A 15953-nucleotide genomic window follows, 5' to 3' on the forward strand; every position below is an offset into this window, starting at 1 on the left:
ATTTTGTTTAGGGAAACCAAGACCAAATCATCAGCATAAAGCAATACTGTACTGATACTTTCCAATTATCTATTGAGGGAGGAAAGAAGGGCAGGGAGGCCATGCCAGGAATTAAATCATTAATATATAGGTTGAACAGAAAGGGGGCCAAAATGCAGCCTTGCTTCACCCCAAGGTTGATGGGGATTGGTTGTGTTAAAACACCTTGGAGACCAACCTTTACCTGCGTTAGGTTATCCTGGTATAGTAATTGAATAAGCAAAGTAGCCTTTTGTCGATGGTAGTCATGGCCAGTTTTTGCCATAATCGCTTCCTGTCTATCAAATCAAAAGCTGATGAAAAATCAATAAAAGCAACAAAAATAAATTTGTTTGGGCTCTTGGTATATTTTTAAATTAAATGATACAGTACATATGCCTGGTTGATTGCACTCCTCCCCTTCCTGAAGCCCACTTGCTCGTTATAAATAAAGGAGTGGTCATTATCCCATTTCTGGAGTTTAAGCAAAAGATCCCTTGCATAAAGTTTGGATGCCACATTTAAAAGGCTGATAGGTCTATAGTTATTAGGATCCAAAGGATTGCCTTTCTTAAAAATTGGCACAACAATGCTGGTCTGCTAACCTTCTGGAAGTTTGCCAGTATAATTAATATAGGTAAACAATTTTGCTAAAATTGGTGCCCACCTGTTGGCACCTGCAATAAAAACCTCTGGGGGTGATCATGTCCTCCCCTGTTGCTTTTCCTGGTCATAAGGCTGCAATTAACTCTATAACTTCAAAAGGGGAGACACGGGGCCAATCAGGAAGGTTGGGAGTTGGGCTTGTCCCTGGGGGCTGTGGTTTTCCAATGCTATCAAAGATAGCACTAAAATAGGAAAACCATTTTTCAGGTGTGATTTGAGACACATCTTTATACATGCCATAAGAGGAGTCTCCCTGTATCAGTTTCCAAAACTTTGTTTCATCCCTTCAATAAGGCAAGACCTAAGGATTTCCAGTTATTTTCATAAAACCCTTTTTTTCCTTCCTAAGCAAGTGTTTATAATCACTTCAGAGGTTTTGGAGAAGTATGATAGCTTCATCTGAGCGACAGCCTTGCATATCTATTTAGTTCCTTTTTCTAAGATTTGCATTCCCTGTCAAACCATGACCATACTGCTGGGGAAGACTTAACTGAGGAGGTTATGGTCAAGTATGGTCTAAGTACAGTGATAATGTCCTGGAATATTTTACAAATATTCTGAGATCCTTCTACTCCAGACTGATAGAGTTCTTGTAATTCAGCACTTTGTAATACCTCCCTAATATTAGTATCCATTTGGAGAGACCATTTAATCCATTTCTCGCCCTGTAGGTTACCAGCTATATGGTGATCTGTTAAAACATGAGATTTCCCCCCTGCAGATCCAGTGTAAGTTTGAGAAGGAAGTGATCACTTTTGGATCTATCCTCAATTTCCATGGATTGAACGAAGGGGGTCAACAAGAGAGATCCAAGAATGTAATCAACCACATTAGCTCCCTTATCTGTAAAAAAAAAATTCTGAATTAAAAAATAGAAACTACAAAAAATAATTTCTATCAAGCCATATATATCCACAATTCTGATTCCAATAAGAAATAAAACAAGACCATTTACCCACAACATTAAGTATCTGATGAGATCCAATTCTTCAATGAGTTACTAACACTGTAAGATTTTCAAACTTTATTATCTACCCATGTCTGTGAAAGTTTTTGAACCTCTGACTGGATGATCGTGCACTCTGTTCTTGACCTCACTTGCCTTCCTGTGCAGCTCCTGCTATATCTGCCTAGTTTGCTTTTCTTTGGGCCAAGCTAGATGCAGTGTGGGAAATCAGTGAACAGGATCTCCTATGGGTGTTTGTTATGTTATGTTATGTTAAAGTAGTTGTAGACAGAAGGAGGCAATTTGGATCAGGATTCTGGTGTTGTGGGAGGAGTGATTTAACACACACCCCCGCCACATGCCACTTTACTAAAGAAAATTCCTTCCTAAAATAGTTATTTTTTCATACAAGTGAAAACATGTAGGCACCATACAAATACTTCTTGTTGCTTACTCACATAGAAAAACCTCTTTCCTGACACCTGTGATCTCTCTTGACAATACCTATGCTTTAAAAGTGGTGATTCTTCTTCTTTGTCCGTTAGCACAATCCCCATACTTTTTTTATATCCTTTTTATTTTCTAGTTGCCATATAGGCCAAACCCTCGCCTGTTTATTCAGAAGTAAAACCCATCAAATTTAATGGAGTTTATACATGCAAGTACTCCTCTTAAAACAAAACAAAAAACAGTGGCACCCCTTTATTCCTATTATTCATCCAGCTTTAGTGTGGTCATCTAAAATATTTTTTCTAGTATAAACAGCTCTTGGTAGCCATATCATGAAATGATTCAGTGAACATTCAGGCTTGCTTATTTTATTTTCTTTGCAATTAATTTAATGTTTCTGGTTTAGCCAAAGTTAAAATTAGGAACGCACCTGCCTGATCTTATTGCAAGGGATATTTTCTATAATTTTGCCAAGGTGGAATAATTTCAAAGTTATTAAACCTTAACAATATATATATGGGTAAGAAATTCGATTCAGTTCACAGTTGAAGCCAAATCTATCAAATTTGCACTTTCTGAAACAGTATCAGAACCAAAACACAGCCATCCTTCACAACTGGCACTTATTCAAATTTTGCAATGCAGTTCACCAGCCAAACAATGATTCAAAACAAAATATATGTTAGGGGAAGCTGTGCATAAAAATGAATATATGAGTGAAAATGACATACAAAAATGCATTATAAGATGAGAAAGTTCTTGCAACAGTATGCATGTTGGTCAAAACTGCCTACAAAAATGTGTTTATTAGAAGAAATTCACACTAAAATTCTGGAAAATTTTCATGAGGATTTTTAAAAAAAAAAGAATTTACAAATTGCTGCAGAAATGTAGAGAACTGAATTTAAGACTGGAAAATGAGAAACTGAGAGAACCAAAACAGACAGCATAAGAGATGTGATGGCCCTACCATTGGATTGAGTGAGACATCCACCTCCGGCAGCAGATGCTGAGGAGAGCATTGTGGGCAGAGCTGTGTGTGCCATGTGATCTGTCCTGCAAACCCTAAGCTAGCCTTGTGTCCTCTAGTGCAGTGGAAGATGCTGTCCCATTGCCAGTGCATTGTGCTTGTCCAGTTAGCTTTTGTATGTGAAATAGGAAGGGTATCATCTTGCCCTCTGTCCCAGCCAGCAAAATATCCTGGGCCAGCCGTGGTCCTCCAGATAAACTTGATTTGGCATATTTTTTATTATGTTTGACATTTAATATGGTGGTCTAGTATGGATGGCTGTCGTCCATACATAGTGTATTCTTTCTCTTTTTAGTTGATTAGGATGGGAACTGTGGGGAGGAGATGGGGCTATATTTTCATTCTTGGAGGTTTGAAGATTCTGATCTCCTCTTTCTATGATGATATTTCTTGCTGCTTTTGGGAATCTCATAAAATAAATGTTTATTGAGGTTTTCAAAAACAGCAACAAAATACAGAATCATAATGTTGTACAGTATTGTAAAACAGAATGCTTTTTATGCCTTCTATGTTAAAATTTACCCTTGTGGTCCCCTTTAGTACCACTCCTTATATATATGTGTGTATATATATATATGCATAGTATTTTATGTATTTTAATGTTTTGTGATTTTATTGTTTACAATTTATTATGTACATGTTTGATTTTATTTTTGTAAGCCGCCCTGAGTGCCCTATTACAGGGTAGAAAGGCAGGATAGAAATATTTTAAATAAAAATAAATAAATAAATAAATAAATTCTGCTTTCCTTGGTGGACATATTGGCTATATGGTACTGATGCTCAGGGTGCAAATGAAAATATGAAACTTACACAATTTTCACCTCTTTTCCAAGAGGAGAGTGCCCCACCAGAAGACATAGACAAAGTTGCAAATTATGTCGTAGGCATCAGTTTGCCAGGGACTACCCAAGAGCTAACAGTGGTGCTTGACAAACTCAAGAACCTTATGACACGCTGTGAGGGCTCCTCAACATATGTGAATGAGTTAAATAATCAAATGGAAGAGGCACAGGAACTTTTGGTGAAAGCACAAGAAACTGAGTAAGTACAATATTGTCTGAGGTTGCAGTTCTATCACTGGGTGCAAGAGATCCCATACCAGTTGCTCTGCAGCATCTAGAACCATGCTGGCACTTTCAAGCCAGTATGGAAGGTAAAGGGTTAGCTTTTTCTCCTTTCTTTTTCTTTTACCAGCCCCCTTCCCACTGACTGAAATGGGAGGGAAATTCCAGGCCTGGCATAGTTTCAGGTCTGATCCATGGGTGTATCTAAGGATCAAGAGGGCTTTGGATCCTGTAAATCCAAAGGAGTTCCATCCTACCCCCGATATGCCCTTGGAACACCCTACCACCAGTGGTATGTCCACTCTAGTGAGCTTTCAGCTGGCATATCAGGCACTCTTTTGCATGCATGTCCAGTGGGTCTGTGTCGATGGAGCAGCACTCACACTGCTCCCAACAGCCTGTCAGCCAGCCTTTGGCTAACTTTTGGATTGCTCTGTTAGTTGTATCTATGATGTGGAAACCAACCCTAAATCATAGAAAGTTGTGTTTGTTTGCCTTTTTAAAATATTCTGATATACATTCAAATGCCTACATGTGTTTCCTCTATCCTTACTGCACAAGGTGACTGTTCAATTTCCCAGTGGGTAGACCAATTTGTACTGAGTCATCTAAACATTCTATAAATATACTCTTACACTAAAAGTCTTGCCTATCTCTTTCATTCCCTCCTGTTTTGATTATAAGCTTCTTGGAGCAATTACCTACCTTTTTGTTTGTTACACCGTAGAGCTCCATATATATATATATAAGTAATTATGATTAACCAAACAGAGGTTTTTATTATATTAACAAAACGTTTCAGCTTCCGCCTTCATCACCTTATAACGTGTGTGTGTATATTTTCAATGCCTTTCTTGTGTTTCTAAAGATCTGACCTATTTTTATTTATTTATTACTTAGGAAAGTAACAAAAGATATCCCAGTACCTGATGAATTGATAAGCAGCTTGAAAGGTGTGGAAGATATTCAAAGGCAAACCATAGATGACTTTGCAAAGTTAAATGGAAAAATAGAAGAAACTAAAACAAACATCTCAGAGGTATCCTTGTATCTTTTAAAGGTCAACTTAAATCAGATTTTTCAAAAGCAATGTATGTGCAAATATGAAAATTTCAATAATATTTATTTCTTCATACTCCTAGTTATTCATTCAGTTGGCTTCAACCCAATATCAAAGCATTCAGGGTTTTTTTCCCATGTTCTTGATGTACTGCAACCATATCAATTTTTGAAAATAATGGAATTTCTCTTGTTCATTTTGCAATATATTTGCACATGTTACATTTCTTTTTTAAAAGAATGAAGCTTTCAGGTGTTTTCCATTTTCTTTATCACCGTTATTTCTCTGAACATTGAGATTTAGCATAGCAGTAGGGCGGACCAGACACCAACTCCCACATGACTTCTGTTGATTCAGCTCTACTATTCCCACTTTGGATCTGACTCCTGTCTCAGCTTTGTGGGCCATGTCATTCAGGTCTCAGGTGTGTGGGAAAGACTGGTTGAAAGAGTTGCTTCAACAGGAATGTTCCTTCCCTTGACCTGCACAGGCCCCAGCCAAAGCTGTGCTGACAGAGAGGAGGAAGACTTTGTCTTAGGAATGGATGACTCAATCTATTTCCAGCACATGTCAATTTCATATGTGCTCGTGCATCCTGTCCTTTTTGTTGGATATTTCTTTTTTATTTGATTTTGTTTCAAAGTATGCATTTCTAAGTGTATTTTATCCTTAAATATGGATTTTAACACATTTTTTGAGCTGTGAACTGTATCGCAAAATTTGGAGTGGTATGAAATCCAAAGGAAAAATGGTGTTTCAATTCACACCTTAATCTGGAAGGTGTGAATCAGGGCCATATTGGAAAGAACAAATTCCTCAAGTATCCTTACTTTGCACGTGTATGAAAAGAACAAATGTGCATGACTATGCACATTGCAATTTGTAGATATGGCTGTCATCTTTTATTCAGTTAGGACTTCTGAGCCTTTCACATCTGCATTGCAGATAAATTCAAAAAGTACAGTGTATATTTTATTTAGCCTCCATTGCCTGTTAATTTAGTTCTCAACTTGCTAACTTGTTTTATTATTTAATCAGTGTATCTCCATCCACACTGTAGTATGGCTATGTACTAACCTTTTGTCTACTTTGTACATCTGCCTGAGCATTAACACTGATGCCACAAAACACCAATTAATTTTACCCTGCACTCTTTTGGAGATATCCAGTATTAGCCATACGTAGATCCATTGAAATCATTGGACCTAAGTAACTGAAGTCCATTGATTTCAATAGGTCTACTCAATGACTAATGTTTGATATTGCCCTTAGCGTTGTTGCGTCAATATTTCATTATTTATGATCATCCTTCTACAGGCTGGGAACAAAATGAACAAGTCTGATGCTGAATTACAGGACTTTTCAGAAAAGCAGTCAAAGCTGGAAAATGAAATAACTTCCTTGAAGATTAAAATGCAGATGAATAGGGGCCAAGTAACAAATGCAAAATCTGAGTCAGAGAAAGCACAGAATCAAGCTATAGCAACTAATAAGGTAATATATCTGTCACTTGAATAAGAAGCAGAAAATTAATATTCACAATGAAAGGAATAGTAGCTTATATGTATTTATCTACTTCTTTTAGGCTCTGCTCCACAAACAGTTAATTGCAGGTTATTCTTGTTGAAATGAACTGCACTTTAGTGAGTGACTGACTGGCCAAACATTACATTACATTAACTACATAGCTGTGCCTTTCAGTGTAGGGTTTTTAAAATACCAATTCCCAGCATGGGCCCCTGATCCATACTGTAGCATATGGGATAATAGGGGGGATTTGCTCCTCACTGTGGTCCTGATCTGGATCTTGGGCCCTACATCTGCAATTTGCATGGGGGGGGGGAAGTTCCTGTTGAATGCAAATTGCAGGGGTTTGAACCAGACTGGAACCACAGCAGGCAGTAAAGAGTTAAAGCCTCCTGGCTTCACTAAATAGGGCTGATCGCACTGGCAGCTTGTATGACTCCCTCTCCCCCACAAAAAAACCACACTTCAAGGCACAGCTATGTAGCTAATGTAATGTGTCGTTGGGGGCATACAATTTGTCCCAGTGTAAGTGTGATTAGCTTTCTTTGAACAAAAGCTGTGTTTCTAAGTACGTTTATTTGGAGCTGAGTTCAATGATGCATGGAATTGTAGCTGTTCAACCAAATCTTACATAGATTTACCTGGAAATCTGTTCCACTGAGTTCAGTGGGGCTTACTCCAAGTAAATGACTTTAGGACTGGAACCTTAGCATTTATATATGTTCTTCACATACATTATCCTTTTAATCCTTGCAACAGCTGTGTAAGATAAGCCAATATAATCATAATTCCCTTGTTATTGATAGGAAGCTGAGGTGAAAAGATAGTAATTTGCCTAAAGTCACCGAGTTAATGGCTGAGGTGATATTTGAATCGAGGGCTCCCTGGCTCATAGCTAATGGTCTTAACTGCTGTACGTACTACCCTAGCTCATATCTAAAATTTATTTAAACTTTTCAAAACAGAATTCTACCAATTTAGAAATATTTTCTCAGCATTTAATTCTTTTTAAGAATTATTAAGGACTAATTATTAAGTCCGGAGGGCATAAAGATCTACCTTTTTTCATTACCTGTCTGGAAAACTTCTTATTTCCAGGCTTACCTCCACTGATCTGTGCTTCTTGAAGGAGAAATGGACTAGAAGTATAATAAATATTCTCATCAAACTTGTAGTCAACAAGTCATCCAAGTCCTGAATTGCCCTGTATCTAGGTCACCAGCAAACCCATGCTGAAGGAAAGTTTAAAAATTCAATGACCTCAACATGTTGCAAACTTCTGATATTACCTGTTCATAGTCTACATCTGTGCCATACTTTTAAAGCAGTATCTTACCACTTTAAACAGTCGTGGCTTCCCCCACAGTATCCTGGGAACTGTAGTTTGTTAAGGGTGCTGTGAGTTGTTAGGAGACCCCTTATTCCCCTTACAGAGCTACAATTCTCAGAGCGGTTTAACAATCAATCCCCAGGGGATTCTGGGAATTGTAGCTGTATAAGGGGAATATGGGATCTCCTAACAACTCTCAGCACCCTTAACAAACTACAGTCCCCAGGATTCTTTGAGGGAAGCCATGATTATTTAAAGTGGGATAATAGTGCTGTAAATGCATGGTACAGATGTGGCCATAGTTTCAGCGTGGGTGACTTCAGGTTAGAATCTTCCGTGTCGCCATCCTTATAGCAGGAGTGGGAATCTCAGGGCTGGGGGCCAAATGTGGCCCTCCAGGCCTCTCTATCTCATCCCTGGGATTCTCCCTAGGCCCCACACCTTCCCCGGCCACGCTCTCAATCTCCAGGCTACACCTGTCACCAGCTTTGCTTCACATCCTGCTTGAGTGTTTTTACCTGGCTGGAATGTGTCTGAGAATAATTGTCGCTTGCTTGGATGGAGGACAGAGAGGGGTATGAGAGTGTGCGTGGAACCTAGCCTAACCAAAGGTGACATTTATATTCTTTGTTCTGCCTACTTTTGTCTCTGGCCCCACCCACCACTAGCATGTGGCCTACCTATGTGGGTGCCTTGGCAGAAAGGTGGTATATAAATAATTAAATAAATATACATACAAGTCAAGCTTACAATAACTGGAAGAGTCAATCAAGTATTGCACTGGGAGTTTTACCAACTGTGAGTGATGGACAGGCTTCGTCCTATCAGTTACTTATCATATAGAAAAATTGCTGCAGACACACTTGCAACAAGCCAGCAGTGTTGCTAGAACAAAATGTTAGCTGTGTAAATGAGCCATTACTCCTCTTTAATTTCATTCAGTTTCTGCTTGACCTGAGGTCAATATGTAACACATTCTCTTTGCAAGAATTCACAGAAGAATAAACATCAGAAGGCGTTTTGTTTTTGTGTTGGATATTTGTATAACAACAACAATAATATTAGTAAAGACAGAAGGTGAAAGTCAAATATGATAATTAGACAAAATATGGAACTCAATGTCTTTTAACATGTCAGATTACCTATTGGGAAATATTATTTGTTGTTACAGGAATTTGTAAATCTTAAAAAAGAATACGCCAGCTTACAAGAAAAACTCAAAGCCAAAGGCCTTCCCCTGGAAACCTTAAAGAAACTGAACCAGTTGAAAAATGAGGCTGAGAAATTGGCTAAAGAGACTGAAGACAAAATGAAAAGAATAGCAGGTATACATATTGCATTTACACACTGACTCATGAATACTTCCATGACATTCATGTTATTCTGTTAGCGCATGATTCTAACTGCTTTTGCCTTGCATAGGAGAACTCTGGAAGCAGCTGTTAACGTGCTTTACAATATTTATATTTTAAGACTGGAGTAACCTTAACACTAGCTGTTTAAAAAGGTAACATAACCCAGAACAGTGTTTCTTTCAGACTATGTTGTGCGAAACCCTTGGGTTCCTCAGAGAATTATCAGGGGTTCCTTGACAAGAATATCAATAATGGTGGACAAACATCCCAGACATACAGGTTCTCTGCCACCACTGATCTTGTCTTGCAATACACAGCCATGGGCTGTGTTCTAAGGCAAGGGCAGACAGACTTCAGGCTTGTGGGACCTACTTAGTTTTTTTGCTAGGACCCCAAGATTCACCAGTGGGAGCCACGTGTGTAACAGTGGTTCAGGAGACAAAGCCAATTCCATACTGCATCCCACAGGCCATACAGTGGGATAACCTGCATATATGAGGACAAATCTACAGCCTTTGGCTTCCTATAGGCATATGTGAGAACAGGATGCTGGACTAGAGGGGCCATTTGCCTGATCCAGCAGGCTCTTCTTGCCTTTTTACTTCCTGGTTTTTAACAGCCTAATTTAGGGCCCATCCATACGACTGTATAATTGGCGCTGTTACAGCTGTGTGTCCTCATTAATTCACCGTTGTCCATATGACATTGCAAACTAATACTGATTTTTGTGTTTACAAATCCGCATTAGAAATACCACTGAAAAAACGATAAGCTTTCCTAAACTGTTAATCAATTGCATGAACGTCTGTGGGCTCGGACGCAATGCTGTGGACTTTCCTGCATTAGATGGTCCATGGGTGTTCCTCCATCATATGCCAAGCCCCTAGTCTCCTTCCCACCCAATAACACATTCACAAGCCTGCGCATGTGTGGGAATTTAAAAAAGACATACGTTTCTGCACTTTTCTGAAAAAGCACATGAAAAGCAAATGACCGTGATGGACCAAAGCCCACACATATGGACACTTGATAATCAGGTTTTCATAATAATCTGACCACAAACAGGACATGTATGGATCTTGAGACCACCTTATTATAGAAAACATGGATTTTGCCGTTAGGTATGGATGGGTCCTTAGAAGGGGGAGAGCCCTTTCATTGTTGCTATTGTTAAACAGTGGAGAGTCTAAAACCCTTGCCAGTCCACCCAGCAATCTACCTCAATCTACCTTCTACCTGCCCCTCATATTGGATGCAGTCTCAGTTCAGTATAAATCTGCAGTAACAGACTGGAGTTCTGTGGTAGAAATGCAAAGAAAAAGATGTATGGTATATTCATATTCTACCTTGGTAGCAGATGTGGAGGGGCAGGGAAGAGAGGAAGGATGGATGACAGGACTAGCAAATGAAAAAGAACTACAGCTGCCTTATCTTCCTTTGCATCACAAAATGTAAAGGTCCATATCCAGTGTCTGGTTTGCAAGGTGGCAACCCAAATGCAGAGGTTTCTTGGCTGGCAAGCTGATATGAAAAAGTGGTCCCTCAAAATACAAAGTTTGAAAACTACTACTTTAGAATACAGCTAACAAGGGTGTCATTTTTTTTACCATATGGTGCATACCACATTATGTCATGTAATTTTGGCATATAAGTGGTATATAAATCAATAAATGATAATGTTTTCCTTTTTTTAATTTCAGATTTAGAAAATAAGATACAAGATCTGAACCAGATTAAACAAAATAAGGCTGATCAGCTGAGACAACTGGAGGATCAAGTCATAGCCATTAAAAATGAGATTACTCAGCAGTCAAATAAATATGCTACCTGCAAAAGTTAAGAGTCTAAACATCTAACAATATAGTCGTTAGTCAACAAAGAGCTTTTCAGAACAAATTCATAATGATGAACATTTTATAAATTGTATAATTGTAACATCTAGGGTGGTGGTGTGTGGTTTTCTGTTATTAATGGAGGGGTGTAGTCTTGCTTGTTGTGCAACTAAATGGAAGCCAACTTGGTACCCTCCAGATGTTCTTAGACTACAACTGCCATAATCTCAGATCATTGGCCTTGCTGGGTAGGGGACTGATGGAAACTCCAGTCCAACAATCCCCGAAAGGCACTAGTTGGCTACCCCACCTTTCTAGTAATCAGAAACCTTTACTCAAACAACCCTGTAATCATCATTATATGTTTAGAAAGAAAGGGATAAGCCGGTCTTGCCAAGGATGATTGACTCTCTCAGCTTATACCATTTTCTGAGTCACTTCATTCTTATGCATTCTGCTTTTGAGCAGAGGAACTCAAAATCCTCACCATCACCACCACAGTTGATTACCCCTGGGGCTTTGTTGCATTCATTTGCACACAATGTGTAGCTTACTGTTAATTAAAGGTTTAGGTAAGTTTAGGGGTTGCTATAATAGGACATGTGATGAGGTAAGCAGGCCCTCATGTAAAATCTAGTTCAGTTAGCATTTATAAATGGCTCCACAAGTTCTGTGGGTATCAGAATGGTACAAATACGGCACAGTTGTTTTGAGACATAATTCTAAAACAGGAGTGCAAATAATCTCTGCAGTGGAGTCATATCTTACATTGGGGTTAGATTCTAAAGGCAGCAGTGCATAAGACTAAAATCGCGTATAGTCAAAATTACCCTTAAAAATCCCTTAAATAGTCCATAAAGTACAGTACAAAAAATACGTCTTTAAACACTGGAATCACACTCAGCGCAGTGAGATGCTCATGCTAGGAGAGGCAGACAAGAACTGAGACTGACAGCAGAGTCACATCTCACATCAACAGGGGGAGTGCAACCCTGTTACTCTTGGTCTCTCAGCAGCTTTTCAGACCATTGACCATGGTTTCCTTCTGGGCTGACTTGGTGAGATGGGTATCGGAGGCACTGTTTTACATTGTTTCCGACCCTATCTACAGTTTTCAGAGAATGAGATTGAGTGATTGTCTTTTGGCCCCCTGGCAGTTGTGCTGTGGGGTGCCGCAAGATACCATCTTGTCCCCCATGCTGTTTAACAGTCATCAGGAGATTTGGGGCAAGGTGTCAGCAGTACACTGATGATATCCAGCTCTATTTCTCTGTAACATCTGAATCGGGAGAGGCTGTGCAAGCCCTGGACTGCTGCCTGGACTCGGTAGTGGGCTGGATGAGGGCCAATAAACTTGAGTCTGAATCCTAGCAAGACGGAGGCACTGTGGGTTGGTGGTTCCCGAGTTCAGATAATTGGTCAGTTGCCTGCTTTGGATGGAGTCGTACTCCCTCTGAAATAACAGGTCCGTAGTCTGGGGGTGTTCCTAGATCCATCTTTGTCACTAGAGGCCCAGGTGACCTCAGTGGCTAGGAGTGCCTTTTACCAGCTTCGGCTGGTGAGACAGCTGTGGCCGTTTCTGGACCAGGATAGCCTGACCACTGTTGTCCACACTCTGGTAACCTCTAGGCTGGATTACTGTAATGCACTCTATGTGGGGCTGTCCTTGAGGCTGGTCCGGAAGCTGCAGCTGGTGCAAAATGCGGCAGCGAGACTGCTCACTGGGGCAGGGTATCGCCATCATGTGACCCCACTGCTGAAAGAATTGCACTGGCTGTGCATTTGCTACCAGGCCAAGTTCAAGGTTCTAGTTTTGGTGTACAAAGCCCTATGCAGCTTGGGACCAGGATACCTGAAAGACCGTCTTACCCCTTATATACCCAGTTGATCACTGCGCTCTGCAGGGGAGGGCCTCTTGCAGATACCATCTTATCAGGACGTCCATTCTGCGCAACATAGGAAACAGACCTTTAGTGTGGCGGCACCTACCTTGTGGAACTCCCTACCCTTAAGTATTAGACAGGCACCATCTCTGTTATCTTTGGCACCTATTAAAGACCTCCCTCTTTTAACAAGCCTTTTAAGTTGAGACCTTATTTCAGTCTGCTTCTGTGTTGGAATTGCTTTTTAATATGTTTTTAAACTTTTTTTAAAAAAACTATGTTTTTTAACCTTTTCTTAAAGATGTCTACAAAGCTTTTAAAAATGTTTTTAACGTTGTTTTGTTTTGATGTATTTTAAAGTCTGTTTTTATGATGTTTTAAAGTGTTTTTAGTGCTTTTGTTTGCCGCCCTGGGCTCCTGCTGGGAGGAAGGGCGGGATATAAATAAAAAAAATAATAAATAAATAAATCTCCCATCTCACGCTCACTTTGGGGCATTAGCTCATTGAGTGGAATGGTGGGAGGAATCGACCACACTATTGTTATTTTTATTGTTTTTGCCGAGCACATATACAGTAGTTGAATTTGTGAAAGTTAAATGCGCATATGACACGACTCCATTGTACTTAGAAAACGGCAAGTCGTAAAGAGTCGTTTGAGCAAACTGTCTTTTTCTGTGTTAATGGTAAGGTAGGACCCAGACCTGAAGTGGAAAAGAGTCTAGCAGACCAAGTTTATATTGGTTCCAGATCCCAAGAATTCAGTCTTGCCCCATGCCCCACTTCTGTTCACCATTCCTTTCCAGAGCAATTATATTGCCAGGATCTCACCAAAGAGCACTGTAGATAGTGGCCTGTTGGTGGGTGGGACTGAATAAAAGAGTTATGTGCTAATCCATGACCACTACTGGATCAATACTTTGCAGAGATGGTGGTGCTGTGCTGCTACATTGTTTAAAAACTTAAGAATTGTTTTCCTCTCACACACTAGGTGGCAGCAGATAACTATTTAAAATTCCCTCCCATCTCAGAATGACCCAGACTCGCCATATTATTATTCCTTTTATAAAAAAAGTAAGTTAGATATTAGGAATGTAGAATTATTATCTCTGTTAGTATTAATTAATGGAATCATAGAGGTGAAGCAAACCAGAGTACTACTACATGTCAGGGTGTTTTAGCTATTAAAGGCCTACAGCAGGGGTGGCAACCTGTTGTTACTGAACTACAACTCCCATCATTCCTGGCCATGGGAGTTGGAGACCAGCATCTACACCGTCAGATGTTAGCCACCCCTGGCCTACAGCATATCCAAGTGTGCAATCATTACCAAGGGCAGTTCATACTAGAAGCAGATTAATAATTATTAAATGAAAAATATAGCAGCATTTTTGGAACTGGGCTTGCCAGCAAACTTAGCTGCATGCAAAGAAACAGCTAGGTCAGCTCACTCAAGAATTGGAGTGTTTCAGGTTAAAAGCTATGTCAAAATCATTCTGTACCCTCCCACTCTCTCCCCTCTGCCCATATGCTCATTACCTCCATGTAGAGATGGCTACACATCAGTACAGAAGAAAGTGTGAGTCTGTAACATGTGCACCATCATCTGTACAAAGTAATATGTAACTTGAGCATACATCTTACATGCACAATATCTGCTGATTTACATCACCCTATCTCTATCTTGAGAGCCAGTGTGGTGTAGTGGTTCAGGTGTTGGTCTACGACCTGGAAGACCATGGTTCAAATCCCCACATATAGCCATGAAGCTCACTGAGTGACCTTGGGCCCATCACTGCCTCTCAGCCTCATCAAAACCCTATTCATAGGGTCGCCATAAGCTGGAATCGACTTGAAGGCAGTACATTTACATTTTATCTCTGTCTTGATGTGATAAGATCCTGCTGGGGCAGTATCATGTATACAGAATAATTACATGCATAATCCAAGTTACACTTCACTTCAGAATGGCCAGTGTGAGAGTACTACACCTGAACATTGCAACTAGTAAATAATTTTATCACATTGATTAATGTGTAAAGCAGCCCATCACCTGTTATGCATTGTTGTTATGTGACTTCAAGTTTATTACAACTTATGGCGACCCTATGAATCAGCGACCTCCAATAGCATCTGTCATGAACCACCCTGCTCAGATCTTGTAAGTTCAGGTCTGTGGCTTCCTTTATGGAATCAATCCATCTCTTGTTTGGTCTTCCTCTTTTTCTACTCCCTTCTGTTTTCCCCAGCATTATTGTCTTTTCTAGTGAATCATGTCTTCTCATTATACGTCCAAAGTATGATAACCTCAGTTTCATCATTTTAGCTTCTAGTGACAGTTCTGGTTTAATTTGTTCTAACACCCAATTATTTGTCTTTTTTGCAGTCCATGATATGCACAAAGCTCCCCTCCAACACCACATTTCAAATGAGTTGATTTTTCTCTTATCCGCTTTTTTCACTGTCCAGCTTTCACATCCATACACAGAGATCAGGAATACCATGGTCTGTATGATCCTGACTTTAGTGTTCAGTGATACATCTTTGCATTTGAGGACCTTTTCTAGTTCTCTCATAGCTGCCCTCCCCAGTCCTAGCCTTCTTCTGATTTCTTGATTATTGTCTCCATTTTGGTTAATGACTGTGCTGAGGTATTGATAATCCTTGACAAGTTCAATGTCCTCATTGTCAACTTTAAAGTTAATAAATCTTCTGTTGTCATTACTTTAGTTATTACTTTACTATGTATCACTATGTCATGCATAGTGAGACAAATTTCTTTGTTTCCCAA

At 39.7% G+C, this 15953-nt stretch overlaps 1 protein-coding gene across 2 annotated transcripts in view; it reads left to right on the forward strand.

Moving 5' to 3' along the window:
• LAMB4 (laminin subunit beta 4) overlaps positions 1 to 15277 on the forward strand; it is an 87049-nt gene extending 71772 nt beyond the window's left edge. For both annotated transcript variants that reach the window (XM_061640346.1, XM_061640348.1), the window contains 5 exons: positions 3947 to 4154; positions 5078 to 5216; positions 6555 to 6731; positions 9266 to 9419; positions 11150 to 15277. In XM_061640346.1, the coding sequence (XP_061496330.1) occupies positions 3947 to 4154; positions 5078 to 5216; positions 6555 to 6731; positions 9266 to 9419; positions 11150 to 11289 (818 nt within the window). In that variant the 3' untranslated portion in view covers positions 11290 to 15277. The remainder of the gene's footprint in view (positions 1 to 3946; positions 4155 to 5077; positions 5217 to 6554; positions 6732 to 9265; positions 9420 to 11149) is intronic.
• Positions 15278 to 15953: the final 676 nt, after the last annotated feature.

The sequence above is a fragment of the Rhineura floridana genome, chromosome 8 (assembly GCF_030035675.1).
Source record: "Rhineura floridana isolate rRhiFlo1 chromosome 8, rRhiFlo1.hap2, whole genome shotgun sequence".
Lineage (NCBI taxonomy): Eukaryota > Metazoa > Chordata > Lepidosauria > Squamata > Rhineuridae > Rhineura > Rhineura floridana.